The sequence below is a fragment of the Onychostruthus taczanowskii genome, unplaced genomic scaffold (genome assembly GCF_017590055.1).
Source record: "Onychostruthus taczanowskii isolate IOZ18803 unplaced genomic scaffold, ASM1759005v1 scaffold251, whole genome shotgun sequence".
In the NCBI taxonomy this organism is placed as follows: domain Eukaryota; kingdom Metazoa; phylum Chordata; class Aves; order Passeriformes; family Passeridae; genus Onychostruthus; species Onychostruthus taczanowskii.
Genome location: NW_024499808.1, coordinates 157,139 through 177,325, shown reverse-complemented (window position 1 = coordinate 177,325; position 20,187 = coordinate 157,139). Strand labels below are relative to the sequence as shown.

At 53.3% G+C, this 20,187-nt stretch overlaps 2 protein-coding genes across 2 annotated transcripts; one reads left to right on the top strand and one right to left on the bottom strand.

The window, feature by feature from the left end:
- The first annotated feature begins 1,826 nt into the window (after positions 1 to 1,826).
- On the top strand, positions 1,827 to 15,225 carry LOC121337185 (hematopoietic lineage cell-specific protein-like). Its single transcript, XM_041407084.1, has 15 exons — positions 1,827 to 1,946; positions 4,045 to 4,128; positions 5,313 to 5,386; positions 6,116 to 6,245; positions 7,447 to 7,557; positions 7,938 to 7,992; positions 8,410 to 8,520; positions 9,085 to 9,195; positions 9,874 to 9,929; positions 10,846 to 10,915; positions 11,152 to 11,288; positions 11,873 to 11,989; positions 12,486 to 12,795; positions 13,520 to 13,591; positions 14,325 to 15,225. The coding sequence occupies exons 2-15, from the start codon at positions 4,045 to 4,047 to the stop codon at positions 14,459 to 14,461; spliced, it is 1,575 nt and encodes a 524-aa protein (XP_041263018.1). The 5' UTR covers positions 1,827 to 1,946; the 3' UTR covers positions 14,462 to 15,225.
- Positions 15,226 to 18,722: 3,497 nt separating this feature from the next.
- On the bottom strand, positions 18,723 to 20,089 carry LOC121337184 (olfactory receptor 5V1-like). The gene has a single exon (XM_041407083.1). It carries the CDS (start codon positions 19,787 to 19,789, stop codon positions 18,842 to 18,844), a length of 948 nt encoding a protein of 315 aa, XP_041263017.1. The 5' UTR covers positions 19,790 to 20,089; the 3' UTR covers positions 18,723 to 18,841.
- Between the last annotated feature and the right edge of the window lie 98 nt (positions 20,090 to 20,187).

Sequence of the window (20,187 nt, the reverse complement as noted above, 5' to 3'; positions counted from 1 at the left end):
TTGTGTAACATTGCCATGTAACTGTGCTAGTGGAGGGTGCAGTGCTGCTGTATCAGCACAGCTCGTGTGGGACACAGTGGGACTGCAGGTTTCCTTTGTGTGCACTGCCTTGTATGATGGTTGCAGAAGCTGTTTCTTTATGCAGTGTGAATGCCTAGGTGATGACTTTTTTTCCCTATCTCACCTCTTGCTCAGCCTTTTTCAGCTGACAGAATAACGAAATAGCACTTGAATGGGCAATGTCTCATGGCAGGGATGTGTGGAACTAATGATTTTAAGATCCCTTCCAGCCCAGACCATTGCATGCATCGTGAAAGCGATTCCAGTAAAACAATACCTACTTGGATTTGTTTTTCCACATCTGCCTGAACACTGCACCTTGTTAGAGTTATGTAACCTCAGGACAGATAGAGAAGTTGGCAACAGTGAGCTAGAGTGTGCTGGTCATTCAGATGGGACAGTTCAACTGTCCAACTTTCTGTAGCCAAAAACAGGTACTCTTGTTCACAGTCACTGCTACAGTCCCCTACCACCACTGGATCAAAAGCCAGCATTGGGGTGTTGTAAGGCTGTAGATAATGTTTCCACTGTGTTTAACAGCAGCAAGGATTGTAAGCAAAGTATGTTTCCTTAAAGCCCATGCATTTTTTTCCTGAACTGAAGAAAGGCATGATTCTGATGCCTCAGATACATTTAAATGTTTTATACCTACAGACAGAACAGTTATAGCTTAGATTAAATATAGGAATAAAACCTCAAAAGGACCTCCTGGTCTGCTAAGCATAGTCTGACTGAACAGCTTTGTGGTTTGACCTGATGAAAGATGGGACCTTTTAGCTGATGGTTCCTATCTCAAATATTTCAACATTTTTTTTCTTCTCCAATGGACCTGTTCTGTCTTGATTTTTGATCTACAGTGAAGGCTGAGAAGGAAGCTCACTCAACAAAGCTGTGCTCTGTCATCCTCAGACACTCACACCAATTCAGCAGCACCACTGCGGCTGGGACAGGTCTGGTTATGTGCCCAGAGGAAGGCAATGTCAGGGGTGTAGGGAGGAGTGGATACAAGTTACTGCATGGAGCTCTAAGGGGTGTCTTCCTGATCCTCTCAGATCCCTTTACAGGACAGGTGTAAGGATCTGGGAATGGCCGACAAAGCTCACGATGAGGTGCAAGGAACCTGTGCAGGTGCCCTCACCGAGGGCAGATCAACCCACCCCTGATAATGAGAGCTGCATTAAGGCCAGTGCTGAGGAGAAACAACGGAGGCTGCAATCACAGGTAAATTGCTCCTGAGCACAGTGAAAGCACCCGTGTGCTAGACTCTCTTCCAGAGTTCTTGCTGCCTCCCAGGAGCCCGAGACACAGATGTCACCGGACAACTGGCTTCAGTTCAGTGCAGCCTTTGGACTGTGCCCACTCTGGTTCTCTCATGTGGGTACTGGTGGTGTTGCAACAAGAAGCCCAAGTTTGATCAAAAGTTTTCAGGCCGCTGGGCAGAACGGGAAAAGGTTCAGGAGCACGGTTAGCATTCTCCTCAATCCTCCAAGTAATGGGGAGAGATATTGAAAGTAAAAGGCATGCTCAAGACCTGGCTTCAGGATTTGTGCCTCCACCAGAACTTTGTTTTTTATACCCATGCAAGAGTCTTCTTGAAAACACAAGTGTGCTGGGACCTGGTGGGCTCCAGTGTGCTGATGTGTGCTCTCTGTGTCTGCACTGCACCAGTGTCTCAGGGCAGAGGCAGCCTGCAGGGGAACGGCAGCACTGGGGCCAGCTCTGGGACTCAAGACTTGAGCAGAGCTGGGGGCTGGGCCGCAGGAAGTGAAAAGAGCTGAAGTTAAAACAGGAACCCAGAGCAGACACAGGTCCAGAGCTGTCACTGGCAGCAGGTGCCTGAGCAAAAAGCAGCAAGTTTGCCAGCAGGAACTCGTGAGCCTTTAAAGGTAAGAAAACTTGAGGGGGTTTTGGGAGTGGAAAGTGAGAAATTACTACAAAAAAGTATAGTTTTCGGTGGGCAAAGAGAACTTCCTGAACAAGCATGTCCAAGTGGATGCTCAACATTTATTTCTCAGGCTATTGTCTTGTCATCATTGTGGTTCTTGTGTTTGAGGCTCTAAAGAACCACGTTTCCAACTCTACCAGCAAAACTGTGCTGTCTGGTAGCCCTGTATTTGTGCTGTAGTGGATGTTTTCCTAGGGGAAAATGGGACAAAAAAGGGTTGAGATGCTACCCTGGCTGATACTTCTCATATGGACAGTGTCCAGAGCCTTGTGATGCGATTACAGCCTGTGGTTTGTCATGGTTCCCACAATGCATGGTAGGTGGCTTTGGAAAATGGGTGGTCAAGAACCATTTTCAGCAGTATTTGAAACTTTGAATCATCTTATTTGAGCTGAAATCAGCTGTCCTGATGATGAGCAACCCTGTGCTAGCGGGTTATTATTGCTGGTTTATGCTTTACAAAAATGAGCAACATTAAAAATCTTTGGCATGAGAGATGCCAATAAATGAGAGACAGGAGAAGGAGAAGAAAGGTGTTAGAAGGGGTTGTGTTGTCTACATGAGCCTTACCACATCCCCTGCTTCTAATTGCAATTAACTGTATCCTGTTTGGCACCAGATTGCTGTCAGTTGGCAAAGTCACAGACTGGCTGTGATCCTGAGGCACCTGGAGAAAGCCTAAAACTGGGTCTTCACTGTATCTGCCTTAGCCCTTCATCTTCTCTCTTAGCAGACTACCTGTTCTTGGTTTAACAAAAGAAAGAATCATGACTGCTGTGCTTATTTGGTTTCTGTTCTCTTCGTTCCCTGATCTTACAGTGCTGGTTCTCTGGAAAGGACAGCTCGAAACTGAGCAGTGCATTGCACTAAACTGGAAGGTTATTCACTTAAGCAGCTTTTGATGTGGGACAGTTAATTACTTAGCATAAAGAGAGAATTATTAATTATTAAGCATAAACAATTTGCTTTCACAGAGGGCAACTGCCCCAAGAGCTCAGGGCTGTCTGAGGCTTCCACACAGCTGTGGGAGTGAGGGGTTAGCACAGCTGAGCAGCACATGGTAAAAGCTGCTGTTAACTGAAGACCCAGCACAAAGGAGCTCTCTTCTTTCCTGCGCATTCTCTTCCATCTTTCTCTATCCCACAAAAAAGCTGCTTTGGGCGACACAGAGAACTTGCAGTTCCTCAACACTGCAGGCAGAAAAAGGGGTGGGATATGAAGGGATGGAGCTCTGATGAGCGTGATTGCTCTGGGGTGTAGGGGCAGCAAACTAATCTTTTCTCTCTGTCTCTCATTTTGGAAAAATGCAGTTGTTTCGAGGGGGCTGTTTCACCATGATTTTTCACAGTCACCTTGAAAATGAAATGCAGCAGTTTTAGATTTCACATTACTTTTAACTTCCTCTTCCTGGCCCCATCACTTCCTCCAGGCCTGCAGCAGCAGTTCCACCACAGCCTCAGCCAGTTTAGCCCTACATCTTCAGTGCTTTCAGCCCCATTTCCCGTTTTCTCCACGTGACAGACATGAATACCACACAGCACAAGGTCTGTCACACCACTGTCCAGCCTTGCTCTGACCCTTCTCTAGGCTATGGCAGGGATTAAAAGGTTGAAAAGCAGACAAGAGGCTGGAGGAGTCCACCTCAGTTCCAACAGGACAGTGTCACGGTGTTGGAGCACGCCATGGTGTGTGCAACTGAACTAAGAGCAGGGGTAACTCAGGGAACAGCCTCCCACAGCACAGGAATCAATGTGTGTTGGAAAAGCAGAATCTGGTAATTGGACGCCAGCATTCATTTACGTTATAATGTGTGTGCTCCTACTGCAGAGTCAGGGTGCATGAAGGCCATTGTTCACACCTACATGCCCCGTGTGCTTTGCTGTGAGATGTTCTGGGGCTCAGGAGCAGCTACCTGGGGGTGCCCTGTGCTACATGAGGGACAGATGTGTGAGGACAGGTGGCCTGTAAGGACCCCTTCCAGCCCAGGTTCTGCTGTGACTGGTGGCCACGCAGGGTGACAGCATGTCTTTGTTGTGCAGATGTGGAAAGCAGTTGTGGGACACAACGTGTCAGTGAAAGTGGAGGCTCAGGGAGACGACTGGGACACAGACCCCGATTTCGTGGTGAGTGTTTGAGGTGCAAACTGTTACACGGATGGTGTGAAGAGCTCCTGGCCCTGGGCTCTTGCTGCTGGGGCAGGGCTGCAGCACTGCTGGCAGGGCAGGATCAACCCAGTGCCATCAGCCCCTCGCAGGCACTGTCAGGTCACTTGTCTGAGCCACTTCTGACACATCTCCAGGTTTAGTCTCCAGAACTTCCTACACCATTGCATACCTCATGTCTGACCACAAGTAATGGCACTTAAGAAATACAAAATACGCAGGGTTTCTCAAACCTACTTGTTTAAGAAACTCCCTTTTTACAAGGGTAACTCCCTTGTCCTCTCCACAACATATGTTACAAGACACAGCAAACAAATTTTCTCTGTCCCACACTGTTTGTAACTGTACAGGATGCAGGATTTCCCTCATTTATCTTTTTTCCAGATGTAAAATCCTACTGTGCTTACAGTCAGCTTGTGCAGGTGCAGCTCTGTGCCTCTTACATTCTTGTTTTCTATCTAGTTCAACTCGGAGTTGAGCTGGGGAGACAGCAGAAGGGTTCAGCCTGGGGAACCCTCTGCATTCATACAGGATCACTATTTTAATTTTCCATTTGGTTCTCTATTACTTCCATAGTAAGCTTCTCCTGTTGGACAAGAGTCCTGTGTTTGTGGGGTTCAGTCTTGCCTAATTATTTCCAGTAAGAAATTCTAGTTTGGGGCAGAAAATCACATTCCTTTCTTATACTTTCAAGTTATTAATGGTTTTGGAAAAATCTACACTGTCAAATTTTTTTGCTTACTTTATTTCTTCTATTTGTGGAAGCATTCAAACAAAGCGTGAACACAAAGACTTTGTCTTAACTTTTTCATTCTATTTCATATATACATATTTTCAGCTTTATTGCATATTAAGAAATACTTTATTGATGCTTCATTTTATTGAATATATGTTCAGAGCTTCCATAAAGCTACAAAACAAGGCTGTGATGGCCAGGCCCGAGGGTTGGGGTCACTGTGGTTTCTCGAGCGATTTCCCCAACAGCGAGCCCCAGCTCTATGGAGTGCGCCGGAGACCCGGCCCGGCCCCGCCCGGCAGGGATGGGGTGCGGGACCCCGGGGTGCGGGACCCCTGGGCCCGGCCCGGCCCGACGGAGAGCAGAGAGCCCCGTGCGGGCCGGGGCTGACGGCCACGTTCGTCCGCAGAACGACATCTCCGAGCGGGAGCAGCGCTGGGGAGCCAAAACCATCGAGGGCTCCGGCCGTGCCGGGCACATCGAGTGAGTGTGGTGGGACCGGGACCGGGACTGGGACCGGGGCGTGGGGAAGCGGCCCCACGGCACAGAACGGGCCCTGCCGGGCACAGAACGGGCCCTGCCAGGGTCGGAACGGGCCCTGCCCGGGACAGAGCGGGCCCTGCCGGGCACAGAACGGGCCCTGCCCGGGACAGAACACGCTCTGCCTGGGACAGAACGGGCCCTGCCGGGCACAGAACGGGCCCTGCCAGGGTCGGAACGGGCCCTGCCAGGGTCGGAACGGGCCCTGCCCGGGACAGAACGGGCCCTGCTGGGGCTGCCCGGCCCTGCGGAGCAGAGCGGGGTGACACCGCGGGCACAGCCGGGTTGGTTTGCGGCGGGCCGGGAGCCTCCGCGGGCCCCGTTCTGCGGCTCTCGGCCGAGTCCCGCCCCGCAGCCGTGGGGGATCGGGGCCCGAACGCCTGCACATGGGGCTGCCCCAGGGCAAAGGCTGCCAGCTCCTTCCCTGCCCGGGGCTGACCCTCGGGACAGCCCAGCGCAGCCCTGCAGGAAAAAGGAAATGTGGGGTCCCGAGAAGGTCGGGATGTAACCCTGAACAGGGCTGCATGAGAGGGGCTGGATGTCCCCCTGAACCCATTGGTCCCTTGCCAGACCCCAGGGGAGCCCAGCGCAGGCAGCTGGTCCTGCCTGTATGTCCTGCTGGGCTTTGGCTCTGCAAAATCCCACACCCACCTGCCCTGTCTCTGTCTCCAGCATCCATCAGCTGAGGAACAAGGTATCAGAGGAACATGAGGTCATCAAGAAGAAGGAGCTGGAGACTGGCCCCAAGGCATCCTATGGCTATGGGGGCAAATTTGGAACAGAGCGGGACCGAATGGATAAGGTAAGAGCTGTGGGAGGCTTCCCTGAGCCTCAGTGGAAAAGTGCTTTTCTCATAAAGGAGGGGGTATCTCTGTTATGTGGCTTGACCCTGAAGGAACAGCATGGAGAGTTTGCATGGCTGCACAGATTCACACATGTCCAGCTAGCCCATACTCTGTCTCCAGGATCTGTTTGAATTCATTTGTGTAACTCGTCTCTACAACTTCTTTGCAATGCTCCCTTTAGCTGTGAAAGTCTTTCTGGGGCTGTTCAAGTCTGCTGCATAACAAATCTGGTGCCTCCCTACTTGTGCTTGCAGATCTAATGTGTAGTAATTCCCTCCTCATATTCTGCATTACAGAGCTCATATCTCCCTGAGATAAAGCCCTAGACATCAGATCTGGTCTATGTTTTGTGATAATCATTATCATGCTTCTGCACCTTTCAGCATTTAATGCTTCTTTCTCAGAAGTGAGATGTTTAGATCGAAGTAGAGTTCCATAGGTGAGGTCACTGTGGGATTGAGCAATACCAGGATGGCAGGGTGAGAAAGACTGTCGTCAAAAATTCCCTGCTCTCCCTGCCAGAGCTGTTGTAGTCAGGAACTGCACACACTTCTCAGGAGAAGGGGCAGAAACTGAACACTTGCAGCATCCTGGTGAAACCGGAGAAAAGCCAAGAAGTTGCTCAACAAAAGCACCCTCACTCTGGTCCAGCAGAGTCTGAGCACAGCTGTTCCATTTTGGCATAGCGTCTGTGGTTCCTGGCCACAGCACCTCCAGCAGGGAGAGCAGGTTCCTGGCTTGGCTTGTGGCCAGGTTTGCTGGCCCTCACTGTCAGATACAGAAAGGGGAAACGGGTGCCAGAGCTCTGCCTGGACTTCTCAGCTGTATGTGCCTGTCTGCACTTGTCTCTTGTCTACCCTGTGATTATCCACCATGCAGCTCCACCAGCACTTGAGAGCAGGTGGCATTCAGCATCCCACGCTTTGCTTAATGAGCTGGCAGTGGGGACATTTGTGAGATGACAGCCCTCGAGGCTCCTGCCAGGCCTCTGAGCAGAGCTGCTGCTGGCAAAGGCCACGTGGAGAGCCTGGGCACCATCGGCACAGCCGGCTTGGACCTGTTACCTGTGGCTGTGGGCGTGTCAGCAGCGTGTGGGAGCAGCTGTGGTGCCTCTGCCTGTGCACCATGATGCTCATGTCACACTGTCTCTCCTCTCAGTGCGCAGTAGGACACGAGTACATTGCTGATGTTGGGAAGCACTCCTCGCAGACAGATGCAGCCCAGGGCTTTGGTGGCAAGTTCGGAGTCCAGCGGGACCGAGCGGACAAGGTGTGTTGGACAGTGCAGCTGAAATCCATACCTGTGGCCTGTGCTGGCCCTGGAGCACTGCCACATGCCAGCCTGGGGCTGTTCTCAAGGCTCAGGGCATGTAGGATGTACCCTGTGCCCTGGTCTCGCTGAAGCACAGCTCAGCTGTGTGCAGGGCAGTGGCCCCACAGTGTGGGGCAGCTGTGGACATGGCTGGTGTGCATTGCTGTGGTGGGCCTGTCCCACCAAGGCAGAACACTGTTTCTCCGGGGGCTGTGGTGTTTGCCCCTGCATGCTGCAGCACAAGACAGGGAGCCAGTGACAGCCTGGCCCCAGGGGAGGGAGGCTGAGACCCATCTTGGCCCTCAGGATCATTGACAGTCCTCCACTTTTTGTTCCAGTCAGCACTGGGCTTTGAATACAAGAGTGAGGTGGAGAAACACTCATCCCAGAAAGGCAAGTCCATGGGCATGTGTGGCCCCTTGACCCTTTGCCCAGCTTCTCTTCTGCTCCCAGTATCCTGTGCTGTGGCACAGTCTCCTGTCTCTTATTTCAGATTCCTGTTCCCAGTCCATCTCCCTTGTGGCCCCATGTGCCACTGTCCTTGGCACATCTGTTTTCTTCTTTCCTCCTGGCCTGCTGTGTCTCCTGGTGCCCTGACCCCGTTTGCCTTGTGCCCCATTCCTGTGGGCTCTCATCCGTGATGCTTCCTAGCATCCACTCTGTCCCCTCCAACCCTTCACGTTCTGTGGTGTTTTCCATAATCTCTGCTGCTGTCCCATCTTCCTGGGGGGCCCTCCCGAGTGCTGCTCCCTATCCTCTCCTCACCAGCCCCATGCTGGGGGCAGCATTTAACTCCATGCTCCACCTCAGATTACTCCAAGGGCTTTGGTGGCCGTTACGGAGTGGAAAGGGATAAGGTGGACAAAGCAGCTGTGGGATTTGACTACAAGAGCCAGGCAGAGAAGCATGACTCTCAGAAAGGTGAGCCCTGGCAGCCAGGTGAGCTGGGGAAAACTGAGGGAGCTGGGGGTGCTGGAGGGGGTGGGGGAGCTGGGGGAGCCAGCTGAGGAGGGGGAGCAGGCAGTGTCATGGCTGGAGCTGGGGACTGTGCCCACGAGGACTATGGGCACAGTGCAGGGCATTTGCAGTCTTCTGCAAGAATGGTGGAAGAGCTACAGGCAGCTGTTGGGAAGGGCCAGGTGAGGAAAGCCATTGCAATGTGCATGGCTGCTAGAAAGAGTTCAGGCTAAAGGAAGAGGAGCAGAAGAGTTCTGTGGGCATAGGGATCTCTTGACAGCATATTACCAAAGGAAGGGAGAAGGGGAAGCTCAGGCAGGTGCTAATAGCAGGTGACATAGCCCAGGGAGGAGGGAGGGCTGTTGCTGCAACACCAGTGGGGAAATCTGACCTTGTTCCATGTCTTTCTCTAAGTCCTGGGCATGGAAAACCTGTGAGAACAGCCTGAGCTCACACTGCTGCCACTCGTCTCCTTCCCTCCCTTGTGTGTTCTCTTCCATGCCCTGATCTGGATCCCTGTGGCTGAAGACTATTCTGTGGGCTTTGGTGGGAAGTTTGGGGTTCAGAGGGACCGTCAGGACAAGAATGCCCTTGGCTGGGACCATCAGGAAGAAGTGCAGCCCCACGCATCCCAAAGAGGTCAGGCAATATTGCCAGAGGTGGTAGTAGTTTCCTTGGAGCACACACAGACCTGTGTCTGGAGCTTGTGGTTCATAGTAAGAGATCCAGCTGCTGAAAACAGAATGTGTCCAGCACTTTGCAGCACAGTGAACCCCAAAGCACAAGGGGAGAGTAGGTGGGAGCTTGGATCAGTGGGAGACACGCAGTGTGGTCCCTCAGTCAGGACTCCCAGACTCTGCCATTCCCTGTGAGGGACGCTCCTAACCATGAGCTCATTGTAACCTCGCTGCCCTGGATCTGCTCAGATTTGCTCTGTGTACACACGAGACACGCTCCAGAGTCACGAGCTCTCACAGAGGAATGAGGCAGAGCAGATCCCAGGAGTGCCTTTTGTGCAGCATGTTTGACCTCCCTGAACAGGGCCACACTCCACTCAGGTGGGGTGACTGGCCTCACCCTGGTGCTTTGGGCTCGGGTTGGCAGCTACAGCCCTGCACACCTGTGCCCTTAGTTGAAAGGAGGGAGGGATTAGTCCTAAAAGCTACTAGATAAAGCACTTAGCTTTATCTATGTCTCATCACAAGTGGAATTAACTAGAGATAACATATGCAAACTCATTCCACTGGTCACAGCATACTGAAGACAGAGGTGCGCACAAAATACTCTAAAATAACTTTTTTTTTTTTTTCCACACAGACTATGCCAAGGGGTTTGGAGGCCGTTATGGGGTCCAGAAGGATAGAGTGGATAAGGTAAGACTGCTGCAGCCTGCAATTGCTTCCTTGTAACCGCTGCTTTTTGCCTAGCTGAAAGAGAAGGGATTCCCCCAGGAGAGCTGAGATCCCAGTACCCAGTGCAAACTGTGGAAGGAACTGAGCGTAAAATACCACAGGGTGCAGAGGAATGCAGCCTGGGGAGACTAATGCAGTGCATGGCACTCATCACCTCTCACTTCTCTGCTGGTTGTTACCCTCTGCAAGTTTTTCACTCCTGTCAAGAAGTGCCTCATGGTCTGTTCAGGTGCTAAATATTCCTGCACACCTTGACAAACTCCAGCAGGGATGAGATTGGCATAGATAAAATGCTGTTTGTGAGAAGAGGTCACCAAGTTGCTGGTTCAGGTTTTGTGTTTGGGCTGACACCAGGCAAAGCCTCGTCTACCATCACATCTCAGAGTGCACTGAGATCAGTTCTGTGCTTGGCAGGCTGCCCTGAAGGCTTGGTCCCCAGAGGGGGTCCTTCAAGTGGCTGTGATCTGCGTGGGTGTGATAGCCTAAAAGATGCAGATCCTGGGGCTTTGGGGCATTTGGAAGAGGAGTGAGAGTGCCTTCCCTGAAACCTCCTTCCCTTGCTGGAGGCACAGGGCTGTACTTGGTACAGCACCAGCATCACTTCCTCGGGAGCTGGAGGAAGCAGGGGAGGATGCAAACACCTGAAACCACCTGCATGATCCTGTTCCTGCTGCATGCTAGCTGGGCTGCCACAGAGGGGGAATGTTGTCCTGCCCTCAGAAGAGATTAGCACTAGCTCTGAATTTAACAACAGCAAATGGGGGTGCACTGACAAAAGGCACACCTTGTATGTGATCAGAAACAACATGCAAAAGCAACATGCAAAACCACGGGCATTGCCCAATGGGCTGAACAATTCTTTCACTTCTTCTTGCAGAGTGCTGCTGGCTTTGATGAGATGGCAGCTCCCACCTCCTCCTATGAGAAAACAAGACCCCTGGAGGCAGGTGAGACCTGAGTACCAGCCCTGGGCTTAGGAAGCTGTGGGCCTCACAGTCCCTCTGTGGCAGCCTGCTGGCAGGTGTGTGCTGTGGTGGGGTAGGGGTTTTACCTGTGCTGGAGGGCAGGAGAAGGTGGCTGACTGCAAGTTTCTCTGGAAGAGGCAGCGGTCGGGGTTTCTCCTGGGTGCTTGGGGTGGTGGAAGGAAGACGCAGGGCTGGGTCAATCAGCTGTCTCCTCACAGGAGCCTCCAGTGGCGCCAGCAGCCTGCGGTTGCGGTTTGAGCACATGGCCCAGTCGGCAGAGGAGGAGAGCAGGAGGCAGGCAGAGGAGGAGCGGGTGAGGCGGCAGGCCCGGGAGCACCGGCTGGCTCAGCAGCAGGTGAGCCAGGGCTGTCTTGCCATGTCCTCCAAGACTCGTGCCACAGACTTTTCTTTGGAGCCTTGCAGCTCCATGTCCTTCTGTCTGGTCTCTTGAGAGTAACCTCCTGCCCAAGCTGCTTCCCTGCATCTGCCAAGAATGGCCACTGAACTTCACAGTTGTCACTGGACTTTCCTTTTCAGCGCACCAAACACTTATACAAGAACATATCTGCACTCAGCCTGTGCTCTAGCCTCAGCTTCTTTTGCCTCTGGTGCAACAGTGTGGTTACTGCTCCCCAGCACTGCTGTCCCAGCAGTCTATGTGGGATGCATCCCAGCAAACTGGAGATGGTCCCCAGCCCCTCTGTTTACCTGTCTTCCCCCGGTTCTGTTCCTGCACTCAGAGGACAGTGCAGTGTTAACAGTGGACCTGTCCCCCCCAGCATTGCTCCTCTTTGGGGCTGCCCAACTGTTGTCACCAACCTGCGAGTGCCCACGCCCAGAGCAGGTTTGTAGGTGGAGGAGAACATTCTGAGTTGCTCTGCTGGGAATGTGAACAGCCATTGTTCAAAGGGACTGAGCAGTCTGATGGCTTTTCCCCAGCAGGAAATCCCTCAGAGAGAGAAGGAGCACACTGGGACTGGGGCAGCCCCTCCAGCCGTGCCAGCAGGGGTGCTCAGGGGTGCTGCTGGGGACCAGCCTGTGTCACCAGGAGAACAGGTACCAAGGCAGCCTGGGAGGGCTGGGGAGGGAAGCAGGCAGAGGGGATTGCACCTGAGAGGAGTGTGCTTTATGTGCAGCCCTGCAGGAAGATGTGGAGCACAGCCAGGGTGGGAGAGGCTTTGGAAGGATAAGGGGGAGCATTGGGCTTGGGATGGGCCATGGCTGCACAGCACCTGACCCCATGGGATACTGCTGACCCCATGGGACAAGCTCTGGGAGCAGGTCAGTGCAGTGGCACTACCATGGGCTGTGGTGAAGTATGAGCAGAGTTCAGGCACATGAGTCCTGAGGGTCTCCAGGACAGCCCCAGCTGCTGGTTCAGCATGGCTCAAGCAGCTCTGCTGTTTCCCTGGTGTGCAGGGGATGGTGTTCCATTTGTGCCCTGGCAGCAGTAAAGGGGCTGCCTTGTGTCAGGTGCTGGGAGTCAGGAGAGAGTTGCCTGTGGTGGGTGCCTTGCAGGTGACTTTGCTGTCACTTTCCCACCTCATGGCAGGAGGCCAAAAGGGACGATGAAGAAGTACCACCCACTTTGCCACCAAGGCCTGCAGATCTGGATGCAGAGCTGTGCAAGGTCCCCAGCCAGGGTCAGCCCACCTACAATGTAAGTTTGGATGTTGGTGGAGACTATGAGGAGCTGCCAGAGCCCTCTGACTACTATGACAGCACCAGTGGAGGTGCTGACTATGAGGAGCTGCCAGCCCCTCTGGAAAAGCTGGATGCCACCTATGACTTTGGAGGAGATGGAGGTGAAGACTATGAGGTGATCCTTCCTCAGGAGCCCAGACAGAGCCATCCCCACCTGGGTGAGTACTGATGGAATAGCCCGTGTCTTAGGAATCTTGTACCTGTCCACTAACCTCACTGGATGTATGGGACAAAATGCAGAGGGAATTTTTATCCTGAAATGTACTGTGGTCAGGATAGCAGCTTCTGGTGATGGAGACTTGGTTGTGTCCCACTCCCCTACCCAGCTCTAAGGTGCAGATGAGCTGAACGGGATGCTGGACCGGACAGCAGGAATCTGCTGGATCAGGGTCTGGGCAGGAGGCTGCCACAGGCCTGGGAGAAGCTGGATGTGGACCAATGCTCTTGCTGCAGTTTTCTGGCATGTACTGCCCTGGACCCTGGGAATGACTCTGATTCAGCCCATTTGTCATATGGCTGGTGTTCCTGGGACCTGCTGTGGTGGAATCTCTGGTGTGAGGAGTGCAGGTAGCCTTTGTCCAAGCACAGGAGCAAAGTGCATGGGCTGCTGTCGGTGCTTCTGTCACAGTTGGCATTGCTGGCAAGTGAAGAGGTTGGAGTTATTCTCAGCCTTTTTCTTGGGAGAGGAGCATGAAAGATCATGATCCAACTGCTCTCCTTGAGGGAGGGGAGGGAAGTCACTCCTTGCTTTGGGCTGTGGTGCACCTCTCCTTGCTGACAGGGTTTGACGTGCTTCCCCAGAGTTGGGCTGGAGGGTGGCCCTGACCAGGACTGTGGGGATGCTTCAGCCTCTGTCTCATCTGTGTGTCCTGTGTCCTGCAGGGAGCACGGACAGTGCTGCTGAGGGGCAGAGCCCCGGGATCTGCGCAGTGGCTCTCTATGACTACCAAGGAGGTGGGTCTGCCCTCAGGGCTGGGGGAAGGCGCTGTGCCCGCAGGGGGTTCACTGCAGCGGGGAAAAGACTGGGACTTGGTGCTTTAAATTTCTTCCTCCTGGGAAGCACAATGAGATCTGGCTTGGGAACATCATGGTGCAGGAATGGTGTTCTCCAGTTTTGTACTCCCAGTAAAAAAAAAATCACTTCTCCTCTCCAGCTGGAGGCTCAAAAAGGCAGAGATCACGGGTTGAGATAACAATTTTGGAAACAGCAATAAGAAAGTGAACAGTAACAGCAACAATGTTAATAGCAAAAGATGTAAGAAAAAAAATTATTCACATGGAAAAACACCCAGCAATAGAGAACATTGGATGGCTCCCTCCACCACATTTTCTCAACCCAGTGTTCCTTGGAACCAAGAGTCCCTTTCCCCCACCCTGGCAATGACATGAGGTGATACAGAATAACCTCCATGTCTTGGCCATGGCTACTCCCAACGACTGCAAATATTAGTCTTGTCCTGGCCCAGAGCAGGACAGGAGCAGAGAAACTTCATCTTTCATCTGTGAGGTCTTCTCTTTCTCTGCTTTGTCTGTGCTGTGGGATGGGGGTTGGGTGGGGTAAACTCTTGGGGTTATCAGAGCACTTGTTCTGTCTTCTGCCTGGGGGAAGGTGGGAGGAAGAAGGTGAACCAGCTCTCTCTGGGGTTCTCTTTGCATTGTGACTGTCTTTTCTTGACAATGTTTGCAGATGGAGATGATGAGATTTCTTTTGATCCTGATGACACAATCACACACATTGAGATGGTGGATGAAGGCTGGTGGCGGGGACAGTGCCATGGCAGAGTCGGCCTCTTCCCAGCAAATTATGTGAAGCTTCTGCAATGAAATTATAGCACAGTGCAAGCTGCTTCCTTCCCACCTTTTGTGTCTGTCATGGTTTGACACTGGGCACATGCCAGACACCCACAAAAGTCACTCATTCACCCTCCTCTACCACAGTTTGGCAGAGGAGAGAAAAATTTAATGAAGCTTTGTGAGCTAAGGACTGGGAGAAAACACTCCAAGGGCAAAATAGGCTTGACTTAGAGGTACAAAGGCAATTTATTACCAACAAAGTCAGAGGAGGATAATGAGAAATAAAAGAAGCCCTTAAAACACCTTTTTTCCCCCAACTCCTCCCTCCTTCCCACCAACACTGCAGGGAGACAGGTATGGGAGTTTTGGTCATTTCATCACTGAGATTTTCTTCCATTGCTCTGGGAGAGGAGTCCTTCCCCTGTGAGATCGTGAGGTCCCTCCCATGGGAGACAGTTCTCTGTGAACTTCTCTGACACAGGTCCACTCTCATGAGCAGCATTCCTCCAAAAGCTGCTGCAGCATGGTCACTGTTCCACGGGGTGCAGTGCTCCAAGGACAGGCTGCTCCAGCCTGGCAGCAGGGCCCCCTCTCTCCACTGGCTCTCCCACTGGATCACAGTCTCCTCCAGGCATCCACTGCTCTGGCATGGGCACTCCCCATGGGCTGTGGGTGGATCTCTGCGTCCCCCTGGATCCCCCGGAGCTGTGGGTGTATCTCTGCATCCCCTGGAGCTGTTCATGGCTCTCTGCATCCCCCATGGCTCCCCAGGGGCTGCAGGGGCACAGCTGTCTCACCATGGTCTCGCTGCAGCTGCAGAGGAATCTCAGCTCTGGCCCCTGGAGCACCTCCTGCCCTTCCTTCTGCACTGACCTTGGTGTCTCCAGGTTGTCTCCTTCACATGTTCTCACCTTCTCTGGCTGGAATTGAAATTGCTCCTCACTTGGATCATGGAGGTGTTTCTATCATCTCTCATTGGCCCACCAGGTTGTCTCCTTCACATGTTCTCACCTTCTCCTCTTCTCTGGCTGGAATTGAAATTGTTCCTCACTTGGATCATGGAGGTGTTTCCATCATCTCTCATTGGCCCCGCTGTGGCCAGCAGCACGTCCATTTTCAGAGCCACCAGAGGTTGGCTCTGCTGGACATGGTGGAAGATTCCAGCAGCTTCTCACAGAAGCCACCTCTGTGCCCCCCACTACCAAATACCAGGCCATGCAAAACCAACACAGTCCACCTCTTGCCTCTGTGAATCACATATTGAAGAAGAAGAAGAACAACAACAACACAAAGTGAGCACAGTTTGTTTGTGCTTTTTTCTAGCCAAAGAGGGGGAGGTAAGAACCTGTGAGGGAAACAACCTGGAGACAGCAAGGCCAGTGGGAAAGGAAGGGCAGGAGGTGCTCCAAGTGCTAGAGCTGAGATTCCTCTGGAGGCCATAGTGAGACCATGGTGTGAAATGTTTTCTCACAGTCCTTATCTCAACTCATGAACCCTTCATTTTTTTTTTCCCTCCTCTGTGACAGGGGAGGGTGTGTGAGTGACTTTTGTGGGTGCCTGGCATTTAGCCAGTGTCAAATCATGGCAGCCTCTCTCTGCTTTAGCCTTTCCCATGTTATCAGCTTCATTTGGCTCAGCTTGTTATATTCACATTCAGAGAAATATCAAGGAGCAAACTGGCAGTGCCAGAAGGAATGTTTTGTCTTATGCCCAAGAGGATTGTGATTCCCATCCAGCTCCAGGTGGGAAAGATGTGGTGGTTTAAGAGCATATGAGTGCAATACAAGGTCTCTTCTATCTAGGCTGCCCCACCTGTCAGCCAGCAGGAGTGTGTCCTGTTCCCAGTGGGGCAATTTCCAGAGCAGAAATAGCAAATCTAGTCCAGGCAAGGCAGAAGGGATGTGAGCTGTGGGACCTTTGTCAGTTGCTGTGGCTCTAATCAGGGGTCAGGGAAAAGAGCCCTGCGAAAGCCAAAATTGTGTTTATTCCGAGGAAGGGTTTCCATTTTTAGGAGAAGCCATATTTGCAGCATGGACCAGAGAAACATGAAGATGGTCTGTGTGACGCTTTTGGGCACAGGTGTGTCTGTCCCTGGGGCTGTGCCCTCCCTCTCAGCTTCTGCTCTGGCCTGGCTCAAACTGTGTCCCAGTGATTCTGTGACAGCTCGTGTCCCCTGTGCCTGCTGGAGGCTCCTGAAAAGCCTGACTTGTTCATCACAGATGTGAGGAAAAGGCTGGGCAGGTGGGAAGCAGGACAGGAGGAAACATTTTATTGTTAATGTTTAAAAAACAGTTTTCAGAAATGCAAAGTAAAGCCCTCCCTCAAGCCCATACCTCTTAGGTGGATGTTCAGCTGTGGGAATTGTTCTTCTGTGGGATGCAGGTACCATCACAGCAGGAATAAGCCAGGGACAGCTGAGTAGAACAGCACCTGAGGTTCTGTGGAACTGAGGGACTGTGGGAGCACGCCTGAGAGGCTGCAGAAACACCTGAGGTTCTGAGGGACTGTGGGAGCACACCTGAGGGACTGCAGGAACACCTGAGGGACTGAGGGGCTGTGGGAGCACACCTGAGAGGCTGCAGGAACACCTGAGGGACTGAGGGGCTGTGGGAGCACACCTGAGAGGCTGCAGGAACACCTGAGGTTCTGAGGGACTGAGGGGCTGTGGGAGCACACCTGAGGGACTGCAGGAACACCTGAGATTCTGAGGGACTGAGGGGCTATGGGAGCACACCTGAGAGGCTGCAGGAGCACCTGAGGCACTGTGGGAGCACAGCCCATCACTGCCACTGCCAGCAGTGTGTGCAGAGGGTGCCTCTGTGACACTAAAGCTTTAGAGTGAAGTGTGGTTTGCAGGTGAGTTCTGGACCACCCTGCAGCTGACCAAGCCTGTACTACCTGTGCAGGAGTGTGACATTCCTGCTCAGTGTTTGATCCTGGGAACACCCAAAACTGCCTGTCACAGGAAAGGTGCATTGGGATTCAGGTTAAAAATTATCAATTTTAATGTAACTTTTCCTGAGGTTTCTTGTTTAGGTTTCTAGTTGGTTGGCTTTGGGGTTTTTGTTTGGAGTGCTTTGGGTTTTTTGTTTCTCTGAGGCAGCTTCCCCAGCCTTTTTCCTTGTGCAGTTTCTGCTGTTTCCTGCTGTCCCCTTCCAGGGGCTCCTCAGAAGGGTGTTCACTGGTCAGACTCTGATGTGTCCAGTGACACTGGACTGAGGGTGCTTCAAGGACTTTTTAGAATCCAGAAGGGTGTATAGCAAGGAGGGCTGAGGGGCTCACAGCCTGTCTGGATAGGAGCAACAGCCCAACCCAGCAGATGGGTTACAGAAACATTTCTTTCCCTGAAGAGTAAAATCAGCATGTGTTGTGTACTAAGAAATGGCAAACTGATCCCAGCAAGGCTGTGTGCCTCCTAGTCCCAGTTCTGACTCTCCGGTGGGTTTCTTTGGGAACAGATTAGATACTGTTGGGTATCTCTTGGTAACAGCTACACATGAGCGTGTTTGGGTCAGCCGATGTAGGTTGTGTGACTGCAGGTGTCACCTGCCTGTGCCATCTCCCTTGCCCTGGTGAGCCCCTGCTCCTGGCTCTGCTGCAGTGCTCGTGTGCCTCATGTGCACACCTGCAGATTTGGCCACTTCCTCCACAGCCACAGAATCATTTGAGCTTGGGCCCCGCTGCAGACCCCCATCCAGTCCTCAGCCACCATCACCCAGAGCCACAGCACACACAACAGCTGCACAGGGAAATTTTTCTGGCCATAAAGCAAAGCATTTCTGGTGAGGAGTTCAGTGCCACCAGCTCTGAGCTCAGTGCCAAGACCTCCGTATCTGAGTGCAGCACTGAGGCTGTGGGTGGCCTGTGCAAGCTGCTGTGCTTATGTACAGAGTGCTGCAGAGCCTCCCTGGCAGCCTGGGGAAACCCAGCAGAGATCAGATTTGAGGCCAAGGCACGTGGGGACAGTGGCTGGTGGGACAGCCCCTCTTGCTCAGGCCAGGTTTTGCAGTCCAAAGCACTGCCCTTGTTCTGCACAGAGCCTGACTCAAGACCTGTGGCAGCCCTGAGGCAGAGCTTGGCTATGCTCAGGGCCAGCACATGTCTGGCTCCACATGAATTTGCCTTTTGCACAGCTCACTGGCAGTAGCACAGATGCAGCGCATCCTGTGCCAAGCTCGGCACATGGCATCTGGAAAATAAAGACAGAATCCTGGACCTGTAGCCTTGTTCCTGACTTTATTTTGCCATTCTGCTCTCGGTGATGCGCTGAGGGTGAGACGAGCGATGGCAGTGTGCCATGTGCTTGGGCTGGGAGCCTCAGGCTGGCCGTGCTGTCGCAGGCGTCCCACAGATGGACACGGCAGTGGCAGTGCCATGTTGGCAGCCTGTGGCAGCCCTGGCTGGTGCTGCTCAGGCATTGTTGCCTGGGGAGCCTCGTGTGGCACTCACCCGCACAGCCTTCCGCAGGGCCGCCCACACCTCCTGGTTGCGGAGGCTGTAGACGAGCGGGTTCAGCATGGGAATGACGATGCAGTACAGCACAGAGACCAGCGTGTCAGCTGCCGGGGAGTAGCCCGAGCTGGGCCGGTTGTAGTTCAGGTTGGCTGCCACGAAGTACAGGGTGACCACGATCAGGTGCGCAGAGCAGGTGGAGAAGGCCTTGCGCCGGCTGGTGGCCAGTGGCATCCCAAGGACGGTGGCCAGGATGCAAAGGTAGGAGATTACGACGAGCAGAAAGGGACTGAGTCCCACAAAGATGCTGGAGATGTGGAGGGCCAGCTCATTTGGGCGGGGGTCGCTGCAGGTGGCCCCCAGCAGCGGCGGCACATCGCAGAAGATGTGCTGGAGCCGGGCAACCCCGCAGAAGGAGAGCCGGGCCGCCAGGAGCGTGTGCACGGCCGAGTCCAGCAGCCCCCAGAGCCAGCAGCCGGCGGCAGCGGCGGCGCAGGTGCTGAGGCGCAGGGCCTGGCTGTAGCGCAGCGGCTGGCACACGGCGGCGAAGCGGTCGTAGGCCATGAGGGCGAGCAGCGCGCACTCGGCCCCCGCGCACCACATCAGCAGGAACATCTGCGCCAGGCACCCCGCGTAGGAGATGGTGGCCTGCGGGCGCAGAGCGTTCGCCAGGATCTTGGGCACCGTCACTGAGGAGTAGCAAAGGTCCAGGCAGGAAAGGTGACTAAGGAAGAAGTACATGGGGCTGTGGAGGTGGGGATCCAGGGACACGAGGGAGAGTATTGCAGAGTTGCCCAGCAGCGTGGCCAGGTAAATGGCCAGGAAAAGAGCAAAGAGGAAGGGCCGGCCATGGGAAAAGCTCAGGAGCACAAACTCCGTCACCTGTGTCTGGTTCGTACCTGCCATGGGGCAAGCCGGGTCAGGCTTTGGGCACAAGTGAGCCCTGAGGAGGAGGGAGGACTGTGAGCCAGGGGACTAGAGCACAGCCCCTCATGAGGCAATGGGGTCCCTAGTGGCACAGCTCTGATCCCATCTCCCTGGTGGTTGAAAGTTTCCTGAGTTCAGATTTCACAGACGCTGGGATTTTGGAGTCCAAAGAGCTGTCGTCCTGTGTTGGGTACCTGATTGCAAAACAAGAACACAGAAAAACCCAAGAGCAGGGGGTATCCACCCACGCCTCTTGGAGTTCTTTACCTACTCAGCCCCTTGTCCTGATGATTATTCCAAGCATGTGTCCCTCCCCCTCCTGGATGTATTTATTCTGAGTAAATGTTTCCCTGCCCCTGGTCAGGTCACAGCATTCC

Coding starts and splice junctions, on each gene's coding strand:
- LOC121337185 (XM_041407084.1), top strand. CDS start 4,045: ATGTGGAAAGCAGTTGTGGGACACAACGTGTCAGTGAAAGTGGAGGCT. Junction 11,289..11,872: donor ACCGGCTGGCTCAGCAGCAG/GTGAGCCAGGGC, acceptor GCTTTTCCCCAG/CAGGAAATCCCTCAGAGAGA. Junction 11,990..12,485: donor CTGTGTCACCAGGAGAACAG/GTACCAAGGCAG, acceptor ACCTCATGGCAG/GAGGCCAAAAGGGACGATGA.
- LOC121337184 (XM_041407083.1), bottom strand. CDS start 19,789: ATGGCAGGTACGAACCAGACACAGGTGACGGAGTTTGTGCTCCTGAGC.